The 24,256-nt window shown below is 41.5% G+C and overlaps 1 protein-coding gene across 1 annotated transcript in view; it reads right to left on the bottom strand.

Moving 5' to 3' along the window:
* LOC102792056 (chemokine-like protein TAFA-2) overlaps positions 1 to 24,256 on the bottom strand; it is a 105,882-nt gene that overhangs the window by 39,998 nt on the left and 41,628 nt on the right. The window contains exon 2 of the mRNA XM_006785681.3: positions 9,913 to 10,013. Within this exon, the coding sequence (XP_006785744.1) occupies positions 9,913 to 10,012 (100 nt within the window). The 5' untranslated portion in view covers position 10,013. The remainder of the gene's footprint in view (positions 1 to 9,912; positions 10,014 to 24,256) is intronic.

The following is a 24,256-nucleotide window of genomic DNA, read 5'->3' as shown; positions in this document are numbered from 1 at the left end:
ACACAGTACGATATGCAGTGAAATGCTTAGACAACTGCTCGTGACCTAAAGAAAAAAGAAAAGGCTACGAATAAGATAGGAAATAGATATGAAAATTAAAAAGGGGTAAATTTAACTAGGAAGGAATAAAATAAAATAAAATAAAATATAAAAATTAAGTTAAAAATGAGATAACTGTACAACACAAATTAGAATGAAGGGTAAATTTAACTGGGAAAGAATAAGATAAAATATATAAATTAAAGTTGAAAATAAAATAACTGTACAACAAAATACACAATACACAGTATAGAAATATATAAGAATGTATGAAGAAATATAAATATATATATACACCATGTCTACATGCCTAAAACCATTTAGTTTTCTCTACATGTGTCCTTTAACAAGCCTCTGGAAGTGTTTCAGTTACCAGGCAGAATATTTTCATATATACATGCACTATAAAGAGCACGATGCTCGTCCTTAGTAACACAATCACACCCTCACAATCCATTTTTGTTTATGTGCTATTCTGGTTCTTTAGGCAGAGGCCATGAATCATGCTGCCTCTAAGCAGAGTTCATCTCGCTGTCTGGCATCACCTTTCTGCTTTTATAGATATTCATTTGCTACACTTGGTAAAAAAAAGAAGAGAAAAACATATAAACACACTCCTCCAGTAGAAAAAACATTTTGATTGCTTTGTGATCTTCTTGTTCAATATTTCAGCAAACAGGCAGCCTGACAGACATTAGAAACACATTTCTCCAGAATATCGGTGGAATCTTGTTTGTGCAGGAATAAGTACAGAAGATGATCCTGTGACAAACTCCAAAAGTCTAGAACGCCTGTACCCAATCATCAGATACACTCCTGCTTAAAACAATACGTGCATTACCAAGGACACAGTGATTGGTGAAGGAGAGCATATGCTAATTCAGTTATTCAGTTATGAAATTTGTCAACTGTACCCGCTGATATAGAGCGCGGGAGAAGAAGAAAAGCTAGCCAGAGGCTACGTAAAACCCACAATGTCGAGCAAATGGGCAGATCATAAATAACACGTGTCTCTCCTGCTGTAAGGCAGCAGGACAGTCAGTGTTCAGTGGAAACCAGAGTGACAAAAGACGATGTAACTGGAATTTAATAATTGTGTGAAATCATAAATACTGCTTTAACAAACAGTATTCATTGCTATGCAGCTTCCTGCTCATAAAATAATGATTTCACGATTACCGCACTGAGTGATGTTAATGTCAGCAGCTATTTGTGAGACACTGATATTTAAAATGGGTAATTAAAAGTGATTTTCTCCCTGTCTGCCACTCGCCACCACCAATGACTCCACGTCTGCCATCAGTCAGATGTTGCAATGTAATTATACGGGAACACACACGTGCACAAGTTCAGTTTAAAGCAATGTGCAATCTTTTGTTTCATTTCCCAACAAAAATGATATTCGTTCAACAGGTGAAGCAGGTGTGGGTGATGGAGTAAGAGGTTGATCCCTCCATGGTGCCTCGTACACACACGTACTCCACCCCCACTGTTATTTTAGCTTATAACTGTAGACTTGGCTTTGTTGTTGCTCTCATGCTGTAGAGTTGTGTCACAGTTAGCGAAGGAAGATTCTGGTTTGAATTCTTTCTCGTGTGTTTATTGTTCAATGATCATTTTTAATTGCCCTGGGTCAGCACGTCTCAATTTCAATAAAATTGTATTTACAGAGGGAAAGGGACGAGAAGCGCCTGCTACATTTGCATTTATTTATTGGATTTCAAAGAGATTTAGAATGTGCTGAGTTTATTATTATTCTCATCAGAGATGAAACAATGTGCAAAGCACCGTGCTCACGTTTATCTAGCGCTGTCTGGTCCGACTGCTCAAAGCACTTTAACCACACAGTCATGCAGCGCTTTTTATTCTGCACATTTCCAAGCACTTTATCTGCCTCGCATCCGTGGCCAATTTACAATCACCTATTAACCTAACATGCAGGTCTTTGGACTGTGGGAAGAAACCAGAGTACCCAGAGGAACCCCACGCAGGGAGAGGGAGAACATGCACACTCCACACAGAGGTGCTGAACCAGGAACCTTCTGGCTGGGAGGTAACATTGCTAACCGCTGCACAACGGTGCGGCTGCGCTAAAATGCACCCTCTGGGCCACGTGCTTAATTTCAAAGATTTAGGAAGAAGAAGATTTTAACCCTTTAAGACCTACCATAGAACCAAGTCCGCCAGAGCTTATATTATATTTTTACATGCTGTGGAGCCATTTTTGGGAGCATTTCAAGTTGCTATACATCAATACAACCATTACAGCCTAAATTGTAATAATATGCATGCATTAAGTGCATAGTAATTACAGAAATTGCAAAAAAAGTGCAATAAACTACAAAAAAATTGAAAATCGTTTTTGTTTTTTTAACATATATTTCTAGTTAGAGAAATTTAAGAGGCTTATCCCTCAAAACTGTAAATACAAAAAAGTTGCACAAAATAGTTTCCCACCACAGGAAATTTATTTTGAGTGTCTTCATAGTTTTATTTTTGAAATACACCAATTTTTATATACTGCAGGAAAAACGAAAATAAATATTATAATGCAAATTTGCAAAAAAGCAGCATATGCATCAAAATAAACTATTTCCAGCAGTGCAATATGAGTCCTAAGCATCCCAGAAACCACACAGAAAGTCATAAAGTCAAAGATAACTTTTAAAAACACAAGTATAGGCTCATGAGGCCTTGATGGTAAAAAACTACATTTCTGGGAAAATGACGTGACTTCCAGTTTCGGGCAGGTCATGGCGGACATGCGATAGTTCGTGCTGATGGAAGTAGGAAGTGTTACAAACAGCTGATCGGATCGGCAAAGTGTGTTTCTGGAATATTATGTTTTTGTTGCTGCAAGTGCTTTTTATGCAGTTTTTGCAAAGCTATATGTGGAAGAAAACTGTGACCGAGGACAAGCTGATGGCATAAGATGTAAGTACAACTCCTCCGGTTTCATATGCAAAAACAATTATTGCGCTAGCTCACGTGGTTGCAGAGCTACCGGGATTTAAAAATAGTTACGCAAAACAGAGCGTGCTGCTCTGACCGGTTTTAAAGGGTTAAAAGAAGGAAATATTCTTTCCCAGTGTGAGCAGAGCATGCCACATTAAAAGTATAATAAGTGACAGTATAATGTTCTTCTGATCATCTGTCTCGCTGTCAGTAATTACTGATTTCATTAATTTGGACTCGTTCTCTCTCATGCATGAATTCTTTAACTCGTGACCTGTGATTTAAAAGTGGAAGAAAGTGCTGGGATGTTTGTCAGCATGAAAAATTTCACATTTGTAATTTTCAGCTTGAATTTTTCACAAGCCATATGGAAGCGTGTTGCAGACCAAGCATGGAGTGCAGCTTTGCTGTGGAGCAGCCACTAAGGAGGGCAGACAGCCTGTCTCTGCACATCACATTAGAGAGCCTCCTTGACCATGTATGCATATAGATGTGTGTGTCCTTCCATGTGGATTTACTGCGGGTCTGTCGGCGTGCCTGACTGAATGCACATGTCCCTCTGAGCATGTGTGAGAGTAGTTTAGCACATGTGACTTCGCCTTCTATGTCTTTCTCCTTACATCTGTATCCCCCTGTCTTGGCAGTCACAAGGCCTTTCAGAGTAACTTAAGTTCTTAGTAGTCTCTAATGAGTGACGATGTATAGAGATTGCAGCCTATAGACTGAGAATCAATGACTCGACAGCGTGTGGTGAAGTGATCAGCATAATCGCTGTTCCGCTTTACTTCAAAGTCCAAGCCAAGCTGTTTCTTCAAGACTATCGGCAGAACCACTGAGTCATTTAACCAAGGCCTAGACTGCAAATAAGATCTCTTTATTGTAGGAGATCTATAGTCTACTAAGTGTAAGCGCTCTGTGGTCTAGGTGTTGCACGTTTCAGTGTAATAAAACGTGCGAATAAGGCAGAATAAACAGGATTGGTGGTTTAACAGATGGAGAGGCATCATTTTCTATTTTTCTACTCTGGCTTGAGAGACACAAAAAAGAACAGAAACTACAAAGACACACACACACACACACACTCTCTCCTGCAGACATACACTTACATCCTGAGACTTCTTCAACCACTTCTCAGTCCCATCAGCTTTTCTCCGGAGGTTGCTGTTCCTGTCTTGTCTCTACATGCCTCGTGAAATGAATTCAAGAATGCGCATGCACACATATTCACACAAACGTGTTAATGCTGGCTGAAGTAAAACCTAGCCGGGAGACATTTGATGTATTGCCATCATGGCTGGCTGGTGTTAGGTAAGGTGGAATCCACTCACTGTTAACTTGAATCGGATTCACTTCTTGCAACAAGAGAACAGCTGATCGAGGCACAAACTGAGCTCCTTGCTTTGTCTCTCAGGTTTTGAACATATAACCACTTTAAAATTGGTCAATCATTACATAAATTCAGACAATTTTCAGAAAGAAAAATAAAAAATATGAGCTAAAAAACTGTACAAAGAAATAAATAAGGATGGGTATCGTTTAGGTTTTATCCGATATCGGTGCCAAACTGGTACTTTTGAAACGGTGCCAGTGCTTAAAGAATGAAGAACACAAACTTTGTCCATAAACCTCTCATGTTCAGCTGTTTTTTTGTAAAAAGATAACAATGTTAGCCTTTTCTGCAGCTATGGGGCATATATGGCATCACTCTTGGCTGGAAGCAGTGCTTAAACAATTTTCAGAAAGAAAAATAAAAAATATAAGCTAAAAAAAACTGTACAAAGAAATAAATCACTGTTTTTTTACTCCTTTCACCTGCATGATGGATATGAATAAAGAACTCGACAACCAGGTTTCACTCACGGTGCACTTTAGAAACACACCTGCCCAACAGGTTAACGTACTGTTTGTCCAGTATGTTCATCATTTTCCTGAAGCCTTCATCACTCGTGTTTACTCAACACATATCTTTAAATGTAATGTAATTTCAATGTGCATTTGACGGATACACTCATTTGCTGTACAGTTTTATGGATGATTCCCGTTAGCCTCCAATGTATCATTTCTCCTGGTTTTCATGCATTAATTAACTGCAGCTGTTGGTGTTTTTTCAGGCAGTTAAATAAAATATTTGTGTTGCTATTCTGCACAGATGAAACTCTACAACTCTACAGCACTCTTGGCAAATTATTCTGTCTTTGTTCAATTCAATTCAGTTTTATTTATATAGTGTAAAATCACAACAAAAGTCACCTCAAGGCCCCCTGTATTAAAAAGACCCACAGTAATAAAGAGAAAACCCCCCATGCAACCAAGCAATTGGTGACACAGGGAAGGAAAAACTCCCTTCTAAAGAAGCCTGTTCAGGGAGGGGCAGCCATCGGGTGACTGACAGACCCTTACCCAGTATGACTGCAGTGTGCTCGAACTCTGAATCAGAACTACCGTATTTACAGAAAGAAAATATTCAAGTCAAAGCTTCAAAATGGCCCAAATCAATTGGTGATGTCATAGTCGCTACATTACCCAACTATAAATAGTCTGTGCTGACAACACTTTACATCAGGGGTCCCCAATCCCAGTCCACGAGGGCCGGTGTCCCTGCAGGTTTTAGATGTGTCCTTGATCCATCACAGCTGATTTAAATGGATAAATTACCTCCTCAACATGTCTTGAAGTTCTCCAGAGGGTATGAACTAATCATGTGATTCAGGGTGAGATCTAAAACCTGCAGGGACACCGGCCCTTGTGCACTGGGATTGGGGACCCCTGCTTTACATAGTCAGCATGAATCTACTTTGGCTTTTGATTATCCCAAATTCTCACTGTAGAGATTGTCCAAAAAAATGTAGATCATTGCTTCAGGAATTAAACTGGCAGCCACAAATTGATTTGAACGTTTAAAGAGAGGACAGGGAGCTGTAATGGCAGTGACCACAGCCACTCACGGGGCTCTTATAATGAAAGCAAAACCGAATAGCTTTAGTGACTCCCAACATTGTAATCAAATTTACTTTACATCCCTGTGTGTGTGTGTGTGTGTGTGTGTGTGTGTGTGTGTGTGTGTGTGTGTGTGTGTGTGTGTGTGTGTACCTCTGTGAATGCATGTGCGAAAGAGACAGCGGGTGTGTTTTGAATTAGTGAGAGCGACAACCTTGAAGTGACCTAAAGGATTGTATTCAGTAATTATCTGATTACTCGTCTGTTGTTCCTCACTCAGACTCCTGCAACTGGATAATGCTGTAACTCACTGATCACAACCTACTTTACAATCAATTACCCATTAACAGCAGAACGGTCACGATGCACACGGGCAGACAAACACCGCCTTTGAGCGAAATGTGACAAAAGAAAAACACAAAAGTGCAAATTCTAAACTTTTTTTTCTATTTATCTGCCTCACTCGCTGTTTTCCTCGTAGCTTTGTGCAGACCTCAGCACTTCACTGAAAGCCTGGTGAAGCACCACAGTGAGAAGGTGTCTCCGTCCCCTCTCAATGTCTTTTCGCGATCCTTCCATTTATGAAAATGTTTGCCCTTGCCTTGTCAAAAATGTCTCTTTGAGAGGAGATGATGCCTGGCAGCCAGAGAACAGGAGAGTCAATCTTACACACAAACAGCCACAAAACACACACGCAAAGCCATGGATATAGGTACTCACATTTCAACAAGGACACACATTTACTACACACACACTCTCACAAAAAAAAACCTTCTTGTCTCCAAGAAGCGATAACATTATGAGAAATTTTCAGTTTCTACAGGGAAGGCCAAAGGAGGGGCGCACGTCCACCTAAGATGCCAGATTAAAGAAAAGATTCAGACTCATCAATCATTCTCCCTTTCAGTCGTCCCTTAATGGAACATCTGCACGAGGCAGATGTTAAGACATAAATACACTGGCTGCAATATAAATATCCTTCACGTCGCTCACGCACCAAAAATGACAACGACAGCCAGTTCAGACGAAGGGCAGCTGGTGCACAACACTTATCACAACATGAAAGCCAAAGGCACAGCGTAACATTTTCAAGCCATCACAGCATATTATATGAAGTCAAACCGAACACGCGACACTCAAATCACTTCCTGCTTTTATCCTTAGGTGATTTTGTCATTTTCAGTTATTGGGTTTGGTTAGGTAAGTTTTTACTTGTTTTTTATTAGTTACATCCAAATCTGCCCCACAAATCTTGAAGTGGATTTTGCTGGGTAATACTTCCTGGAATATTTAAAAGTAGATCCTTTAGCTCGGGAGACAGGCAGCCTTTCCGCTTTTAGGATTAGGCTTAAAACTTTCCTTTTTTAGAAATCATATGGATAAGTCTAGATCCGGTGGCCCAGAGTCCTTCCTTAGTTACACTGAACACTTAGGCTACGTTCACTAGGGGTGGGGGAAAAATGGATACTGTGTAGCATGGTGATATTTTGTTTGCTAATAATGTATGGATACAGGGACAGCAGAAATCGATATTTTGTTACAAAAAGGTTTTTGTGCTCTGACTTCAGAGCATGTTGATCCTTTTTCTGAGCAAGAATCCTGACATTCCTTCACTGTCCAAATGTGTTTAACTTTTTATGGCAGCAATAAACATGACAGTTTACTTATTTTAATTTAAGACATGTTTTATTTTAATTAAGTTTAAAACTTTTTTATTTAATGTAAAATTATATTTTGTTTTAATTTACTTTCAAATTCTTCAGTTGCTGAAGGGGCTGCATAGTTTTCATAAACTGCATAGTTCAGAATAGCTATAATTGTACCAGATGGTTGATTCAGTTAAGTTGGACTAGACTGTAATACAAACCGTTCAGTTTGTCAACAATAAAACTGAAATGAGAGAAAGACTGAGTGTGAGACTTTGATATTAGAGAAAATGAATATTGATAAAGTTTACCTTTATGTACAGAATCTGAGTATCGCAAAATATTTTAAAAAATTGCAATAATATCGTATCGTGTGTTAAGTATCGTGCGTTAAGCATCCCACGGTACGATATGGGATGTATGGTGATTCCCACCTCTAACGTTCACTCTGCAGGTCTTGATGCTCAACAATTTTTTTGTCTGCTCGTTCACACTACAACAAAAATGTGACAGCAAACGCGCTCTAGTGTGAACGCTCAAAGCGGCCGCATGCGCAAAAGAAGACGTCACACACAACGCGCTCTGTTTAGACCCAGAGCAACAGTATTGTTTGACTGATGGCCCTTAATATAAAGACTTCGGACTTCACGTTTCCCAATTTTTGCTTTAAGTTATTTTGTTATTTACATAATAATGTAAATAACCTAATAATGATCCTTATTACTGTTTTAGAGGAGCGCTGCTTCAAAGGATAGTTGCAGATTTCTGTCAGAATCTGCAGATTATACAGAACAAATAAAATGTTCACGTTTCTTCCCAACAGTTTCACTAACATCTACACCGGATGGCCAGGAAGCGTTCATGATGTCTTCTCCGGCGCTGATAATTGGCGTCTGTGTTGTGTCAGTGACGTAAAAGATGAATTTAATGCGACATGACCATCAAACAGCAGTCGCTTTCTAAAACATCAGATATGTATCGGATTCAGAACCACATACGAAAGTGACCCAGATTGGATTTGAAAACATCGGATTTGTGCCGTTCACACTGTCACACCATGATCAGATATGGGTCGCATAGGGTCAAAAAAATCAGATTTGATGCGGTGCTGCAGTGTGAACGTAGCCTTAGGCAGGGGCTCCTGGGGGGTTCCCATCATGCACTGAACATCTTTTTCACTCATTATCCATTTAATAATTAGTTACTATTTACTTTGGCTTCCACAGGGTGTCTTTTGTCCTGACTACCTCCCCTGATCCGGTCATCCAACCACAGCAGATTCCAGAAGTTTCTTCCTGCTAAAAGGGAGTTTTTATTCCCCACTGTCACCAAGTGCTTACACATTTGTAGGGTCATATCGTCGGGTCTTTACCTTATGATATAAAATGCCTTGAGGTGGCTGTTGTTGTAAGTTAGTGCTACATAAATAAAATGACTTGGATTGAGAGGCACCAGCCTTTCAAACTTACTTATGCTGGTTTGCAATTAATGTTGCTTGAGAATTAAAAGTGATTAAGACCATCTTACATTATAATGACCTTCACTGCAAGCTTACAGCCAATAAAGCCTGTAAGTCCACCCCTCTGACACCCCTAATAAAAATCTGAACTGTAAAAGCTTCACAACGACACACAGATTTAATTCACATTCTTGGCTGCATGTGTATGTAACTGAACAGCATGAGCTCAGGAACATAAAAAGCTCGTATTCCAGCACAGGTAGCAGCTATAACGCGTTCCGCCTTAAATCTTTGTTGCCTAGAGGTATGGGATTGTCAGTGTCACACGCATGTGATCTTTGTGAACCAGGGAGGCGAGTACCCAGCCTTCACATGAGAAATGAACTGAAAAGCAGTACGAGGCCTTTGGGCTCAATCACGGTGGTGACTCAGCCACTTGAATCACACGGGAAGGATATCACACAACCAGGGATTTCTAATCCACAAAAGCTCACTTCTCACTGTCTGTGCTGTAACCCCCCAGGCATTTTTGAGAGTCACCCACCCTGATGGGACTGCGAACACGCGAATGCCTCTGAACTGGGAAGACCTTTCTTGTTGGATTACTTGAACCCCTCTTTCTTTTATTAAAGAAGTTTTGTGTGTTCTTCCTGGCAATCTGCCTCGGTGGTCTCGTATTTCATTGTGAATCCGACCTCAGTGTTCCCTCGGGTAGCGCGCGGTGTATTCACTATAACTTTACAATATGTGAAAAGAAATTGGCTGCAGAGGTAATCTACAATAGAGCCAATATTGTGGATGTTGTAAACAGACAATGACCCACCGACAGGTGAATATACAGTACACAAGTGGACATATAGATATACAGCTACCTACCTGTGTGGCTTCTGTGTGCATGTGTGAGGGAGGCCAGACAAAGAGATAGCAGCAGACTCCACACACCTACTCCACAAATGCAAGGACCCCGTTCCCGCATTCTGTCAAAAAGAAAGAAAAGCACACAAATGATGTTAGTGGACACAAGAGAAGAGAAGAATTTAGAAAATGCATTGCTTTACTTGTATATATTGTATATATGCAAAAAATGTTCAATTGATTCTCACTGCAGAGCAGTTATTAGTGACTCTCTATCCCCCTCAACCTAATTGGGCACCACCTTTCTCATTTATGCAAGTCTGAACCTAATCAAGCATCACACACTGGCTGTATATTAGAGGTGGGAATCACCATACATCCCACGATACGATATTCTCACAATACTTAACGCACGATACGATATTATTGCAATTTTTTACAATATTTTGCGATATTCCGACTCAGAAGGTAAACTTTATCAATATTCATTTTCTCTAATATCAAAGTCTCGCACTCAGTCTTTCTCTCATTTCAGTTTTATTGTTGACAAACTGAACGGTTTGTATTACAGTCTAGTCCAACTTAACTGAACGCAACCATCTGGTACAATTATATACAATATAATATATATAATATATATATATATATATATATATTATATAATATATATATATATATATATTATATATATTATATATATATATAATATATATATTATATATATATTATATATATATATATATATATTATATATATTATATTGTATATAATTGTACCAGATGGTTGCGTTCAGTTAAGTTGGACTAGACTGTAATACAAACCGTATTATATATATATTATATATATATTATATATATATTATACAATCCTCCCGCAGGCCCACCACCCGCAGGAGGCGCCATAGGGGTCGGGTGCATTGTGTGTCGGGTGGCGGCCAGGAGCGGAGGCCCTGGCGGACTGACCCCCGGCTGCCAAGACTGGCAATAGGGACATGGAATGTCACCTCTCTGGTGGGGAAGGAGCCTGAGTTAGTGCGTGAGGTTGAGAGGTACCGGCTAGATATAGTCGGGCTCACCTCTACGCACGGCTTGGGCTCTGGAACCAGTCTCCTGGAGAGGGGCTGGACTCTGTCTCAGTCTGGAGTTGCCCCTGGTGAGAGGCGGCGGGCTGGGGTGGGTATTTTAATATCCCCTCGGCTTGCTGCCGGTACGTTGGGGTTTTTCCCGGTGGACGAGAGGGTTTGTTCCCTGCGCCTTAGGGTCGGGGAACGGGTCCTGACTGTCATCTGCGCTTATGCGCCGAGTGGCAGTTCGGAGTACCCAGCCTTCTTAGAGTCCCTGGGGGGGGTGCTGGAAGGTGCTCCACCTGGAGACTCTGTTGTCCTGCTGGGAGACTTCAATGCTCACGTGGGTAACGACAGCGAGACCTGGAGGGGCGTGATTGGGAGGAACGGCCTCCCTGATCTGAACCCGAGCGGTGCTTTGTTATTGGACTTCTGTGCTAATCACAGTTTGGCCATAACGAACACCTTGTTCGAACATAAGAGTGTCCATAAGTGCACGTGGCACCAGGACGCTCTAGGCCGTAGGTCGATGATCGATTTTGTAATCGTATCACCAGACCTGCGACCATATGTTCTGGACACTCGGGTAAAGAGAGGGGCTGAGCTGTCAACTGATCACCACCTGGTGGTGAGTTGGATCAGGTGGCGGGGGAGGACGCTGGACAGACCTGGTGCACCTAAACGTGTAGTGAGGGTGTGCTGGGAACGACTAGCAGAGGCCCCAGTCCGCGAGATCTTCAACGCACACCTCCGGCAGAGCTTCAACAGCATTCCGAGGGAGGCGGGGGACATCGAGTCCGAATGGACCATGTTCAGCGCCTCCATTGCCGAAGCTGCTGCATTGAGCTGCGGCCGCAAGGTGGTTGGTGCCTGCCGTGGTGGTAATCCCCGAACCAAATGGTGGACACCAGAGGTGAAGGGAGCCACCAGGCTGAAGAAGGAGTCCTATCGGGCTTGGTTAGCCTGTGGGACTCCGGAGGCAGCCGACAGGTATCGACAGGCCAAGCGGAATGCGGCTCGGGCAGTGGCTGAAGCAAAAACTCGGGTGTGGGAGGAGTTCGGAGAGGCCATGGAAAAAGACTTTCGGACTGCCTCGAAGAGGTTCTGGCAAACCGTCAGGCGTCTCAGGAGGGGAAAGCGGTGCTCTACCTGCACTGTGTATAGTGCTGGCGGAGCGCTGCTGACGTCGACTGAGAAAATTGTCAGGCGGTGGAAGGAATACTTCGAGGACCTCCTTAATCCCACTGACGCGTCTTCCAAGGAGGAAGCAGAGTCTGGGGATGAGGGGAATGACCCGCCAATTTCTGGGGGCGAGGTCACTGAGGCAGTTAAACAACTCCTTGGTGGCAGAGCCCCTGGTGTTGATGAGGTCCGCCCCGAGTTCCTGAAGGCTCTGGACGTTGTAGGGCTGTCCTGGCTGACACGCCTCTGCAATGTTGCGTGGAGATCAGGGGCAGTACCCGTGGATTGGCAGACCGGGGTGGTGGTCCCCATCTTTAAGAAGGGGGACCGGAGGGTGTGTTCCAACTACAGGGGGATCACACTCCTCAGCCTCCCCGGGAAAGTCTATGCCAGGGTGCTGGAAAGGAGAGTTCGTCCGCTAGTCGAACCTCTGATGCAGGAGGAACAATGCGGTTTTCGTCCTGGTCGCGGAACACTGGACCAGCTCTTCATCCTCTCGAGGATACTTGAGGGTGCATGGGAGTTTGCCCAACCAGTCTACATGTGTTTTGTGGACTTGGAGAAGGCATTCGACCGTGTCCCTCGGGGTGTCCTGTGGGAGGTGTTGCGGGAGTATGGGGTGTCTGGCCCATTGCTACGGGCCATTCGATCCCTATACAACCGTTGCAAGAGCTTGGTTCGCATTGCCGGCAATAAGTCGGACTCGTTCCCGGTGGGTGATGGGCTCCGCCAGGGCTGCCCTTTGTCACCGGTTCTGTTCATAATTTTTATGGACAGGATTTCTAGGCGCAGCCAAGTGGCGGAGGGCTTTCGCTTTGGTGGCCTCAGGATCTCATCTCTGATCTTTGCGGATGATGTGGTTCTGTTGGCTTCATCGGGTGAGGGCCTCCAGCTCGCACTGGAGCGGTTCGCAGCCGAGTGTGACGCAGCGGGAATGAGGATCAGCACCTCCAAATCTGAGGCCATGGTTCTCAGCCGGAAAAGGGTGGAGTGCCCACTCCGGGTCGGGGATGAGGTCCTGCCCCAAGTGGAGGAGTTCAAGTATCTCGGGGTCTTGTTCGCGAGTGATGGGAGAAGGGAGCCGGAGATCGACAGACGGATTGGGGCTGCAGCTGCAGTAATGCAGACGCTGCACCGGTCAGTCGTGGTGAAGAGGGAGCTGAGTGTAAAAGCGAAGCTCTCAATTTACCGGTCGATCTACGTCCCTACCCTCACCTATGGCCACGAGCTGTGGGTAGTGACCGAAAGGACGAGATCGCGGATACAAGCGGCGGAAATGAGCTTCCTCCGAAGGGTGGCTGGCATCTCCCTTAGAGATAGGGTGAGAAGTTCGGCCATCCGGGAGGGGCTCAGAGTAGAGCCGCTGCTGCTCCACATCGAAAGGAGCCAGCTGAGGTGGTTTGGGCATCTGGTAAGGATGCCCCCTGGGCGCCTCCTGGGTGAGGTGTTCCAGGCATGTCCCACCGGGAGGAGGCCCCGGGGCAGACCCAGGACACGCTGGAGAGATTATATCTCTCGGCTGGCCTGGGAACGCCTTGGTGTTCCCCCGGATGAGCTGGAGGAGGTGGCTGGGGAGAGGGAGGTCTGGGCCTCTTTGCTTAGGCTGCTGCCCCCGCGACCCGGCCCCGGACAAAGCGGATGAAGATGGATGGATGGATGGATATATTATACAATTATAGCTATTCTGAACTATGCAGTTTATGAAAACTATGCAGCCCCTTCAGCAACTGAAGAATTTGAAAGTAAATTAAAACAAAATATAATTTTACATTAAATAAAAAAGTTTTAAACTTCATTAAAATAAAACATGTCTTAAATTAAAATAAGTAAACTGTCATGTTTATTGCTGCCAAAAACAAGTTAAACACATTTGGACAGTGAAGGAATGTCAGGATTCTTGCTCAGAAAAAGGATCAACATGCTCTGAAGTCAGAGCACAAAAACCTTTTTTGTAACAAAATATCGATTTCTGCTGTCCCTGTATCCATACATTATTAGCAAACAAAATATCACCATGCTACACAGTATCCATTTTTTCCCACCCCTACTATATATGTTCATGCATGAAGTGAAAAAAGTATCAGTTGAAGCGCAAAGGTTAGTTCAGTGTTTCCCATAAATTCACCAGCAAAATAACATGTTGGGCATTTTCGTAAAAAACACTTTAAGAAGTCAGGTGGTGTAAAGAGCAACATTCACACAGTCATACTCTAAAGGATCTATTCAGGGCAACTTGGGGTTAAGTTTCTTGCCTAAGGATACTTGATTGGCATGCAGGATGGAAGAGCAGAGGACCAATCCATACACATTCATTCTACCACCTGAACCACATAACTGACTGCAAGTACACAAAAAGCGCCGAACGCCGTCCACATTAAGAGGATGCTGGGCTTGGTGGATGTCTGAAACACGGGACTATCACTCAGAAGACTGCTGGTTACACCATGTTCAACACAAACCTTTTTACATTTACGCTTATTTTTTCCTATTTGGCAGATCATCAGGGTAAAGTCTGGTTGGGACTCGAGTCCATGGTTTTGGATTAAAGTTGTTACCGTTTAAACACTGTGGTGAAAGGGTTTCCTTTTTGCTAGAAAGTCCCGAGGTTAATCTAAGGTGCACGGGGCTGCACCTTCAACCTAACGCCATAAAACAGCTATATTCAACCTCAGTCTTAAAATCACTGAAAGCTCTCTTCAAGTTCTCTCTAATGAAGCTTGTGCATAAGTTCAGTAAGGACGATCTGTAATCACTCATCTGGCTGTTTTTCTGGGTGTCAGGTTGCTTTTCCATTCTTTAAATTACTACCACTTCCCCACGCTGTCAGTCTCAATGCTGTCGTCATTACTCTAGTCCAATCATCTTCTTTCCTGCCTTCTTTGAGCCAATCAACCTCTGCTTTATGTGATTTACATCTGTGATCTCCAACATTTTCCCTTTCAAACTCTCATCCGTGCAACCCACCTCCTGTCCATCTCCAACTCACAGACACCTCAGAGATGTTTCCAAGCCTCAGTCTTCACCACCACCAGCATCTAGACTCCACTGGGACTCCATTCTGCCATGATGGGTCATCAGAGTCTAACCACCAAATATAATAATTTCTCAACAAACAATGTTCAGTTCTTCCATTTCTCTTTATTGAATTAAAGTAGAACCTGTTGCAGAAACGTAGTTCAAATTGATCCTTAGGTTTGAATCACACGTGTATAAAGCTGTTCAGTCTTGCTTCCTAGAAATTAGAATTATGTCTAGTGGAAAACAAATAAAACTTTCACACCGAGACCTGGAGAAAGCCATCCACATATTTATTTTCTCTACTGCAACTCTCTCCTGTCTGGCATGAATGAAAAGTTACTCTCTTGCCTGCAGCTGGTTCAGAATTCAGCAGCACAGCTTCTTACTGGTATTAGCAGACAGCAATCACATCACTTGATTCCTGGCTTTTTTCCATTGGCTCCCTGCACGATTTAGAATTGATTTTAAGATTTTAATCATCACTTTTTAATGATGTTGCAATCTGGCCCCAAGCTACTTGGATGAAATGTTGACCCTGTATGAGCCAGCTTCGAGCCTTAGATCCTCACATGGGGCCTTTTTGGCTAAATCAAGAATAAAATGTAAAAGTGATTGTGCTTCTGTTTTTAGGGCCTCTCAACTTTGGAATGACCTACCTGAGGAAATCAAATGTGCAGAATTAGTAAACCTCTAAATCACTTTTTGACACACGTTTTAAAGACTTGGTTTTATGTGATTTCATTACATGTGAGGCGAGACAGAGGACTCTTACAACTGGCTTTCTGTATAAATATGCTGTATGAATATAGTGCTTCTTAATGGGTATACAAATAAAATGTATTATTACTACGAGACTGGAAGTGGACATATTTTAGAGTTAAACTATAGAACTGTGCGACAGTCTTTAGCCCTCATTCCTTTATTTTTTGCCTTCAAATTGCCACTTTCTTGTCATTTTAAAGGACACTTGAGCAATAATTCTCCAGGCTTTCTGAAAGTCTTTCATTCTTTCTTTTTGGCTGCTTTTTCACTCATTTCCAGTCCATGTGTCTGATCATTTTCACAGAAATCTGTTTGTTTGTTTGTTTTTTAACTCAGAATCAGAATACTTTAATAATCCAAAGGGAAATTATGTGGTTACAGTTGCTCCAATAAGAGCAGTGACAGAATGAACTCAATTAAATAATAATACAATATATTACAAAGTTACAAAACATAAGAAATAGCTCTAGTATATATACGAATAGCTCAATTATAAATATATAAAATATTACAGAGATTAAATATTTATGATTGATAATTGTTTTTATTTTTTTGTTTTTGTTGTTAAGCCACTTAATAAATGATCATGGTAAATAGACTATACTACTCATATATCACCTTTCTACTTAAGTTGAGGACTCAAAACACTTTCATTCACCCAGTTCACACAAGTTCATCCTCTAAAGGAGCCAGGGCAACTTGGGGTTCAGTATGTTCCCTAAGGATACTTTGACATGCGGATTGAAGGACCTGGGGATCAATCCATCCAAGTTCAAGTTCCAACTGGTGGATGATCTGAACCACAAACTACTTACTGCAAACATAAAAAAGGACCGAACACAATGGAAGAACCTACACATAATAAACTACTTAGCAAAGCACCAAAACCTTAATTTTTCTGTCGTTTTGTACCAACAAAGTGATTCCCAAACAATCATTAGCCAAAAACTTGGTACATGTCAGAACTGTGTGCAGTGTGTCCTTAAAAAATCTTTGGAAACTAGACAAGTGAAGGACAGAAGAAAAAGTGGCCTTTCTACAACAGATATCTGTATTAGTATCTGAAAGTCATGTCCTCAGAGTACAGATCTGACACAGGACCCAAGAGCTGCTTAGCTGATCCATCTACTTATTTTAAAATGGTCTTAATGGAAGGAAGGCTGACAAAAAGAAGAAAATATAGAAGCAAAATATAAAGAAGGGCTGGCTCAAGGGTAGGTCAAGCTACACCCACTTTTAATACAGTGAACAGCCTCTCAAAATATTTCTTCTTCTGCCTTCAGAACTGTTAGCACTTTGTCCATCAGTCTACAGTTTTAGTCTAGACTTGAATATTGTACGTCTAACTACTGAATGGATTACAGTGAGATTTTGAAGATAATGTTTAGTGATCTTCTGACTTTTCCTCTCCTACCACCACCAGGAACAGGTATTACCACTGAAAAAATCTCAACATCTAATTCATGGTGTCATGGCCCTGGGTCATGTGACCCAGTATTCTGAGTTTCTTGGTGTTTTGTTATTCTTTTTAGTCTAGTTTCATTTCGGTTTATCTAGTTACATTCTGCCATGTTTCATGTCCAAGTTTTCTTTGTTTGTCAAGTTCACGTCATGTCTGGATCTTCTTATGTTTCCTGTTTTATTTTGAAAGAGTTTTGTGTTTATTATGTCTAGTTTCACGTGTCCTGTCATTATGTTAATTGTTGTCAGCTGTTTTCCCCATGTGATTCTACTTCCTTTGATCATTCCTTATGTGTATTTAGTCTGTGTGTTTCCACTCAGTCAGTATCAGATCGTCTGTTAACCTCACCACAGTTTTCATAGGTTTACTCCATTGTTTCTCTGTGTTTTCTAGTTTACTCAGCGTTCACAGTTTGTCATAGTTTGTCACTGAGTGTCACAGCCTTTTTGTTAACGCAGCGTTCATAGCCTCCTTAGTTTCCCTAGTTCCTTGTTTTTCTTCTGCAATCAGCCAATAAAGGCTCGCTTTGTTTTTGAAACTACGTTTTGTCTCCACCGTGTCTGCATCTGGGTCTACCTCTTTCCTCACACCAGCGCACCCCGCTGTGACACATGGATTCTAAAATAATATGTACAAAGACAGATGACGAATCCTAACAGTGTTTGTGATTTTAAAACGTTTTATGCCTGTGGCACAATTACGTCCATACTTGAGTCATGTTGAGCATCAAATGTCATCTGTGTTACACCTTCTTAACGTAGTAACTGTGAGCATCCTGTAGAGTTTAGCCAGCACAACGTCACTGTCATGCATGATTGTTGAGAAAACAGTCATGTATAACTCTTACATCAGACTCTACGACTAATGTCAAACATACACAACTTCAATCATACCCTGCAGTGACCTTCTGTCTCCCTGATAAATACAAAAAAGGCTGTTTCACTGTTCACTGCAATAAAAGCACTGGGGATGTGCCAAGAACGGTTCTGGTATTTTTGTGCCCAGACTTGCCTGGCACAATGTGGAAACAAGATGGAAAGAAAACATCATCATCCACTTCAGGTTTGGCAGTGTTGGCTATTTGCTTTTACCACTTTCATCCCACTCAAAGACAGCACTCCCTGTCATGGCGCACTAACTGTCGGCTTTTCAGAGGAACCGCATTGCTCTTTGGGGCATACGTTTCAAAATGTGAATACAGCATCTCAAATATGCCACTGAGTGAAAAATTGTGTTCCGTCGGCAACATCCACCCATATGCTGCTGAATCTGTGGCTGCTGTTGCAACTCACGAGGCCACGAATTTGAGAAAGAAAAGACTGCAGGATGAAGGCATAATGCACACTAAGACACGGAGCCGACTCAGGACAGGTGCACGTTTGTTTTGGGTGAAGAAATAAAGACCTATCAGAGAACAGATACTGCCAGGACCAACGTCCAAGCAGACAACAACAAAAACAAGCAAAACAACAAAGCAAAAAAAAGCTTTTATACCCTCAGGTCTGACAAGAATCTGCAAGCAAAACAACTCACCAATAAATCGAATAAAAACAACTTTTCTGATTAATCAACAGATTTTATTTATCTGTGTGTATTCAACGTGGACAAGGCCAACAATGGTGAGTAAACACTTAAAGTACTGGGTATCTCCTCTGTTTGTCTCTGTCCAAATGCTGGCAGGTGTTTCCACTGAAGTAAAGGATGCATATAATTAAAACACTTTACATTCTGGGCACTAAGTATACACAAAAAGTTCTTCAACAGACAAACAAGCTGTGTGTTTCCTACCAAGGAAACTGTTTGGTCAGTAAACTTGTGTACATGTGTTTGCGCTCTGGTGTGAATAAATAACTGCAGGATGCTGGTAAAGTAAAAGCAAATGCAAGAAGCAACTGAACTCTTTTTTTATCTTTTACATATGTTGTTTAAATATCTATAGCTTTGCTCAAAACACAACTAAGTCAACTACATACTACTAGTCTTGGTCGTACTCCAACTCCAACCTCCAAACACTAAATATTAGTACTGAGCAAATGTCTTCAGTCATCATTTCTTTATATTTTGTTAGGAGAATGGGAATAGCTGCAGTTATTTATTGAACCATGTGCAAACATGCTAGAGGTGGGAATCACCACACATCCCACAATACGATATTATCACGATACTTAATGCACGATACGATATTATTGCAATTTTTAAAAATATTTTGCGATATTCAGATTCTGTACATAAAGGTAAACTTTATCAATATTCATTTTCTCTAATATCAAAGTCTCACACTCAGTCTTTCTCTCATTTCAGTTTTATTGTTGACAAACTGAACGGTTTGTATTACAGTCTAGTCCAACTTAACTGAATCAACCATCTGGTACAATTATAGCTATTCTGAACTATGCAGTTTATGAAAACTATGCAGCCCCTTCAGCAACTGAAGAATTTGAAAGTAAATTAAAACAAAATATAATTTTACATTAAATAAAAAAGTTATAAACTTAATTAAAATAAAACATGTCTTAAATTAAAATAAGTAAACTGTCATGTTTATTGCTGCCAAAAACAAGTTAAACACATTTGGACAGTGAAGGAATGTCAGGATTCTTGCTCAGAAAAAGGATCAACATGCTCTGAAGTCAGAGCACAAAAACCTTTTTGTAACAAAATATCGATTTCTGCTGTCCCTGTATCCATACATTATTAGCAAACAAAATATCACCATGCTACACAGTATCCATTTTTCCCCCACCCCTAAAACATACATGGAAATACATGGAGCTTGAACTCTTTTAAGTTTCTTATCATTTCTTCTTGTTGTCTTCAGGAATAGTTCACCAGGTTTCTTGAAATAAATTCAAAGCTCTTCTTTTCTACTTTTGTTCTACATCAAGATGATACACCACTTTGCATTTAAACATGAACTATTATTATTATTCTTTGCCCTGCCTTCCTCCCTTTTCATCCTGTTAAAAGAGAGTTTTTCCTTCCCACGTTCACCTGGTGCTTTCTCATACGGCATCATCTGATTGATGGGTTTTCTCTGTATTATTGTACAGTTTTTAAATATAAAGCTTCTTGAGGCAGCTACTGTTGTGATTTGGTGCTATATAAACACAATCTAATTCAATTGAACTGAATGATCCCACACTGCTTCAATAATGTTGAGCTGTGACTGATAATGCTCCATTGTGTGTTTTTCTTTCTAAGTACGCTTTCACTGCACTGCCAGTGTGTTTGGGGTCATCGTCGTGCTGAAAATGAAGGCGCTGCCAGTCAAACTCTTTCCAGATGATAATGCATAGTGAATCAAAAACAGATGTTACTTCTCTGCTTCCATAATTTAATCAATTTTGATAAGATCCCCATGATTACAGGTTGAAATACAGCCCCAAACCGTGAAAGAGCCTCCACCTTGTTTTACAGATGGTTGTAGAACAGGGTTGTCGACTCCAGGCCTCGAGGGCCGGTGTCCTGCAGGTTTTAGATATCACCCTGGGTCAACACACCTGAATCCGATGATTAGTTCATTACCAGGCCTCTGGAAAACTTCAAGACATGTTGAGGAGGTAATTTAACCATTTAAATCAGCTGTGTTGGATCAAGGACACGTCTAAAACCTGCAGGACACCGGCCCTCGAGGCCTGGAGTTCGACACCTGTGTTGTAGAACATCGCTGTTGTACCTATATTATTCGTACATGCTGACAACAAAAAATAAAATCTGAATATGTCACTCCATAACATCTGTTGCCACGGATTTTCAGCCTAGCTCTTGTGTAATTTGAAACACCTTAACCTCTTATTCCTGATTCCCTTCTTTAAGATCAGCTTCTTGATAGTCATCCTTCCACTCAGATCTTTTCTAATGAAGCTTCAGCAAATACTGTAGTAGATGGGTCGACTGGGCCCAGATACATCTCTCAGATTTGGCAATTTTTCCCATTAAATACACAACTTTCAGATACTTTTCATCTGCTGCAGATAGATTTTTAGGGCTTTTTCTTTTATTCTCCACTTTTCTTATCTTGGCACGATGGCAAGTTTACAGCTAATAGTTATTTGGGAATGACCTTGTTGGGGCAGTAATATTTTATCACTGATACAGTAAGTGTGTCATTTTTGTCTCTTTTCATAGAAAAATAAAATTAAATCATGCTAAATGATGTGCTTTTATGACAGGCTGCTAGTGGCTAAACATACAATCTAAAATTTGTTATTTTTTAAGTTGCCTGCTATGTGTCAATAAAACTCTGGTTCATCCCTTTAGTTAGGATCCTTTTATGCTGTAATGACTCAGAGGTCAGTGTTAAGTGGTTTAACAAACAAAAAAAACCCAAAACTCTCTAGAAATGGTGGTAATGAATAACTCTACTAGTAACGAAGGAAAGGCATTAAAAAAACAAAACTAAAATACTTTTGAAAAGATCTGTGATGATGTAAGTAAAACAAACCGAGCTCTCCAGTTTGTGTGTGAGGGCAGATTAACTAAGTGCAGATGAGATTATGCACACACCTGGTTGGATCTGGGCATAAGTTGATGTGTTTATTTTGTGCACATATTCTATATTCAAGGATGTGTCTGCACGCACGTGTGAGACCGCTTTTGCCGTGAGGAAGTGAGTGTTAAGCTCTGGCTCGAGTTCTGAGCTCGGTGTGTGAGTCATCTGGTTATGCAGCCAGGCATTTGTAGAGCTGGGAGAAGCTGAAAAGCCAGACAGGCTGAGCCAAGGCTTTCTCTGGTTAGGGGGCATCACACACACACAGAGAGTGAGAGAATCATATATATGTGTGTGTGTGTGCGTGTGTGTGTGTGTGTGTGTGTGTGTGTGTGTGTGTGTGTGTGTGTGTGTGTACTTTTCATCTCTTGTTCCTTTCATCTCTTCCAGTCTTCCTATATCTTTCCTTCTCTCCCTTCTCCTCTCACCCTCTTCCTGCTGTCCTCACCTATCTTCTGCTGGTACTAAATAATTAGGAAACAAAGCAGAGACAGTGCTGCTTCCTCTCCAGCTCATTTAGATACACAGCAGTGTTTGTGATGATGCAGTGCCACTTCATTATGGCTGGTTGTTTGGTCTGTCTGCCGCAGAATGAGTGGGTGTGTGATATAGAAATGGATTCAGAAAGGGGCAGCAGAAGACAGCGAGAGAGAGAGTAGTGGAGAGGAGCACTGTGGTTGTGTGTGTTTGTGTACGTGTGTGTTTGTGGACGTGTGTGTTTGTGGACGTGTGTGTTCGTGTACGTGTGTGTCTGCTCAGGAACAAGGGGTTCTGATCAATAGCTTCTAAACAGCTCGACTCTCCGTCAGTATCAAACTGATCAGAGGACGGTGACTCACACATCTGCACACACTCAAAGACAACAGACAAATCTTCTATATTGACAAACCAAAAGTCCATGTGTGAGTTTGTAACTTTGTGAATTTCGAGATCACAGCGGCTGGTAAACAAACGCTTCGAGCAGTGCAGACTCCAGAATTCCTAAACTCGTCTAATCACATCTTTAGCGTTAACACTGGTGAGAAAACAGCGTTAAATCTCATAACCCTGGATGATGTAGCTTTTTTAACAGAACGCAGAGGAGCAAAAGAGAAAGTAAAAGCGAGTTGAGAAAGAAATAGTTGGTGAAAGAGCGGCGGTCTCCGATGACTTCAGCAGTCTGTTCCATCCCTTTAATTAGTCCCGTTGGAATGCCCTCCCCGCTCCACGCAGCTGATCAGTTTCCTCTCCATATCTCCAGTCTGTTTTTGTGTGTGCGCACACGTGGGCGTGTGTGTTTGTATGCATCTTAGCTAAAGCCGGACAGACATCTCACGGGCGTATGAGCCCTGGATGAGCTCCCGGTGGTAATAGAGAAAAATGTAGTAGAAATACATTAATACTCCAGGAGTTTCCATTCTTTAAGATATAAGCCATTTGGAAAACGAGATCCCTGCGCGCTCTGCATCAGTCACTGCAGCAATTAACATAAAGCGATTTTGATATTAGAACGCACACATTGTTACCCCACGGTCACAAAAACTGACATTTTTATTTTGGTGCATGTTGAGAAACAGTCTTTCAGTGACATCATTGTCAAGAGGGAATAAACTGTTTTAAAGTAGCAGTTGTGCCAGTAAACTATAAGGGATTTTTAGGGTTGCTTTCACACCCCTGTTCAGTTTATACAGGCGCAATTGTCCCTTTAGTGTGCTTCATTTAGGCCAATGTGAAAGCTGTCACCTCAACTGTGCTGCAAACCAGCCAACCTGAGAGCATCAGGACCAGTTCTACATGAAATGTGGAGGTACATTTCATTAGTGGTGTGAAAGCAAATCAAATGCAGCATTTTAACAGCTGAGCTCACAGTTCAGCCAACAGAAACATTTGATAAGGCTTCTTTACAACATTTTTTTAATAATAGCCATCAGGAAACTTTATAGTTGGGGAATGGTGACATGTCTTTCAGCAGTAGCTCTGGTCTCTCGTGGTGAACCCACGTGTATCCAACTAGTTTGTTGATTTTTTTAAACTAAACTACAGCTGAATCATAAAGGTCTGAAAAGTGAAAAGTAATAAACAGTACACTGTATATTTATGCAGCTTGTAACTATGGTAACAGGTTTTCATGTCAGCATACGAGTGCAGGGGTTTTATTATAATGAGATAGTCAAAAACATTAAAAACGGGGTGTAATTAGCGTCTCCAATTCAGTAAAAAGCTCTTGGAGATTTTTTTTTTTTTTACCATTTAAATCAGACAGAGCTCCTCCTGAAGCTCCTCCCTCTTTCACTGAGCACAGAACAAACAGCAACTATGGCCATACATGCTCTACAAGTAAGTGTGCCAGGTAATAATGGCATTTGGATTCACACAAGGTTAAAACCCTGCTCTCATATGTGAAAATCCT

Source organism: Neolamprologus brichardi, chromosome 20, assembly GCF_056152115.1.
Source record: "Neolamprologus brichardi isolate AB-2024 chromosome 20, ASM5615211v1, whole genome shotgun sequence".
Classification (NCBI taxonomy): domain Eukaryota; kingdom Metazoa; phylum Chordata; class Actinopteri; order Cichliformes; family Cichlidae; genus Neolamprologus; species Neolamprologus brichardi.
This window is presented reverse-complemented; position numbering and strand designations above follow the sequence as displayed.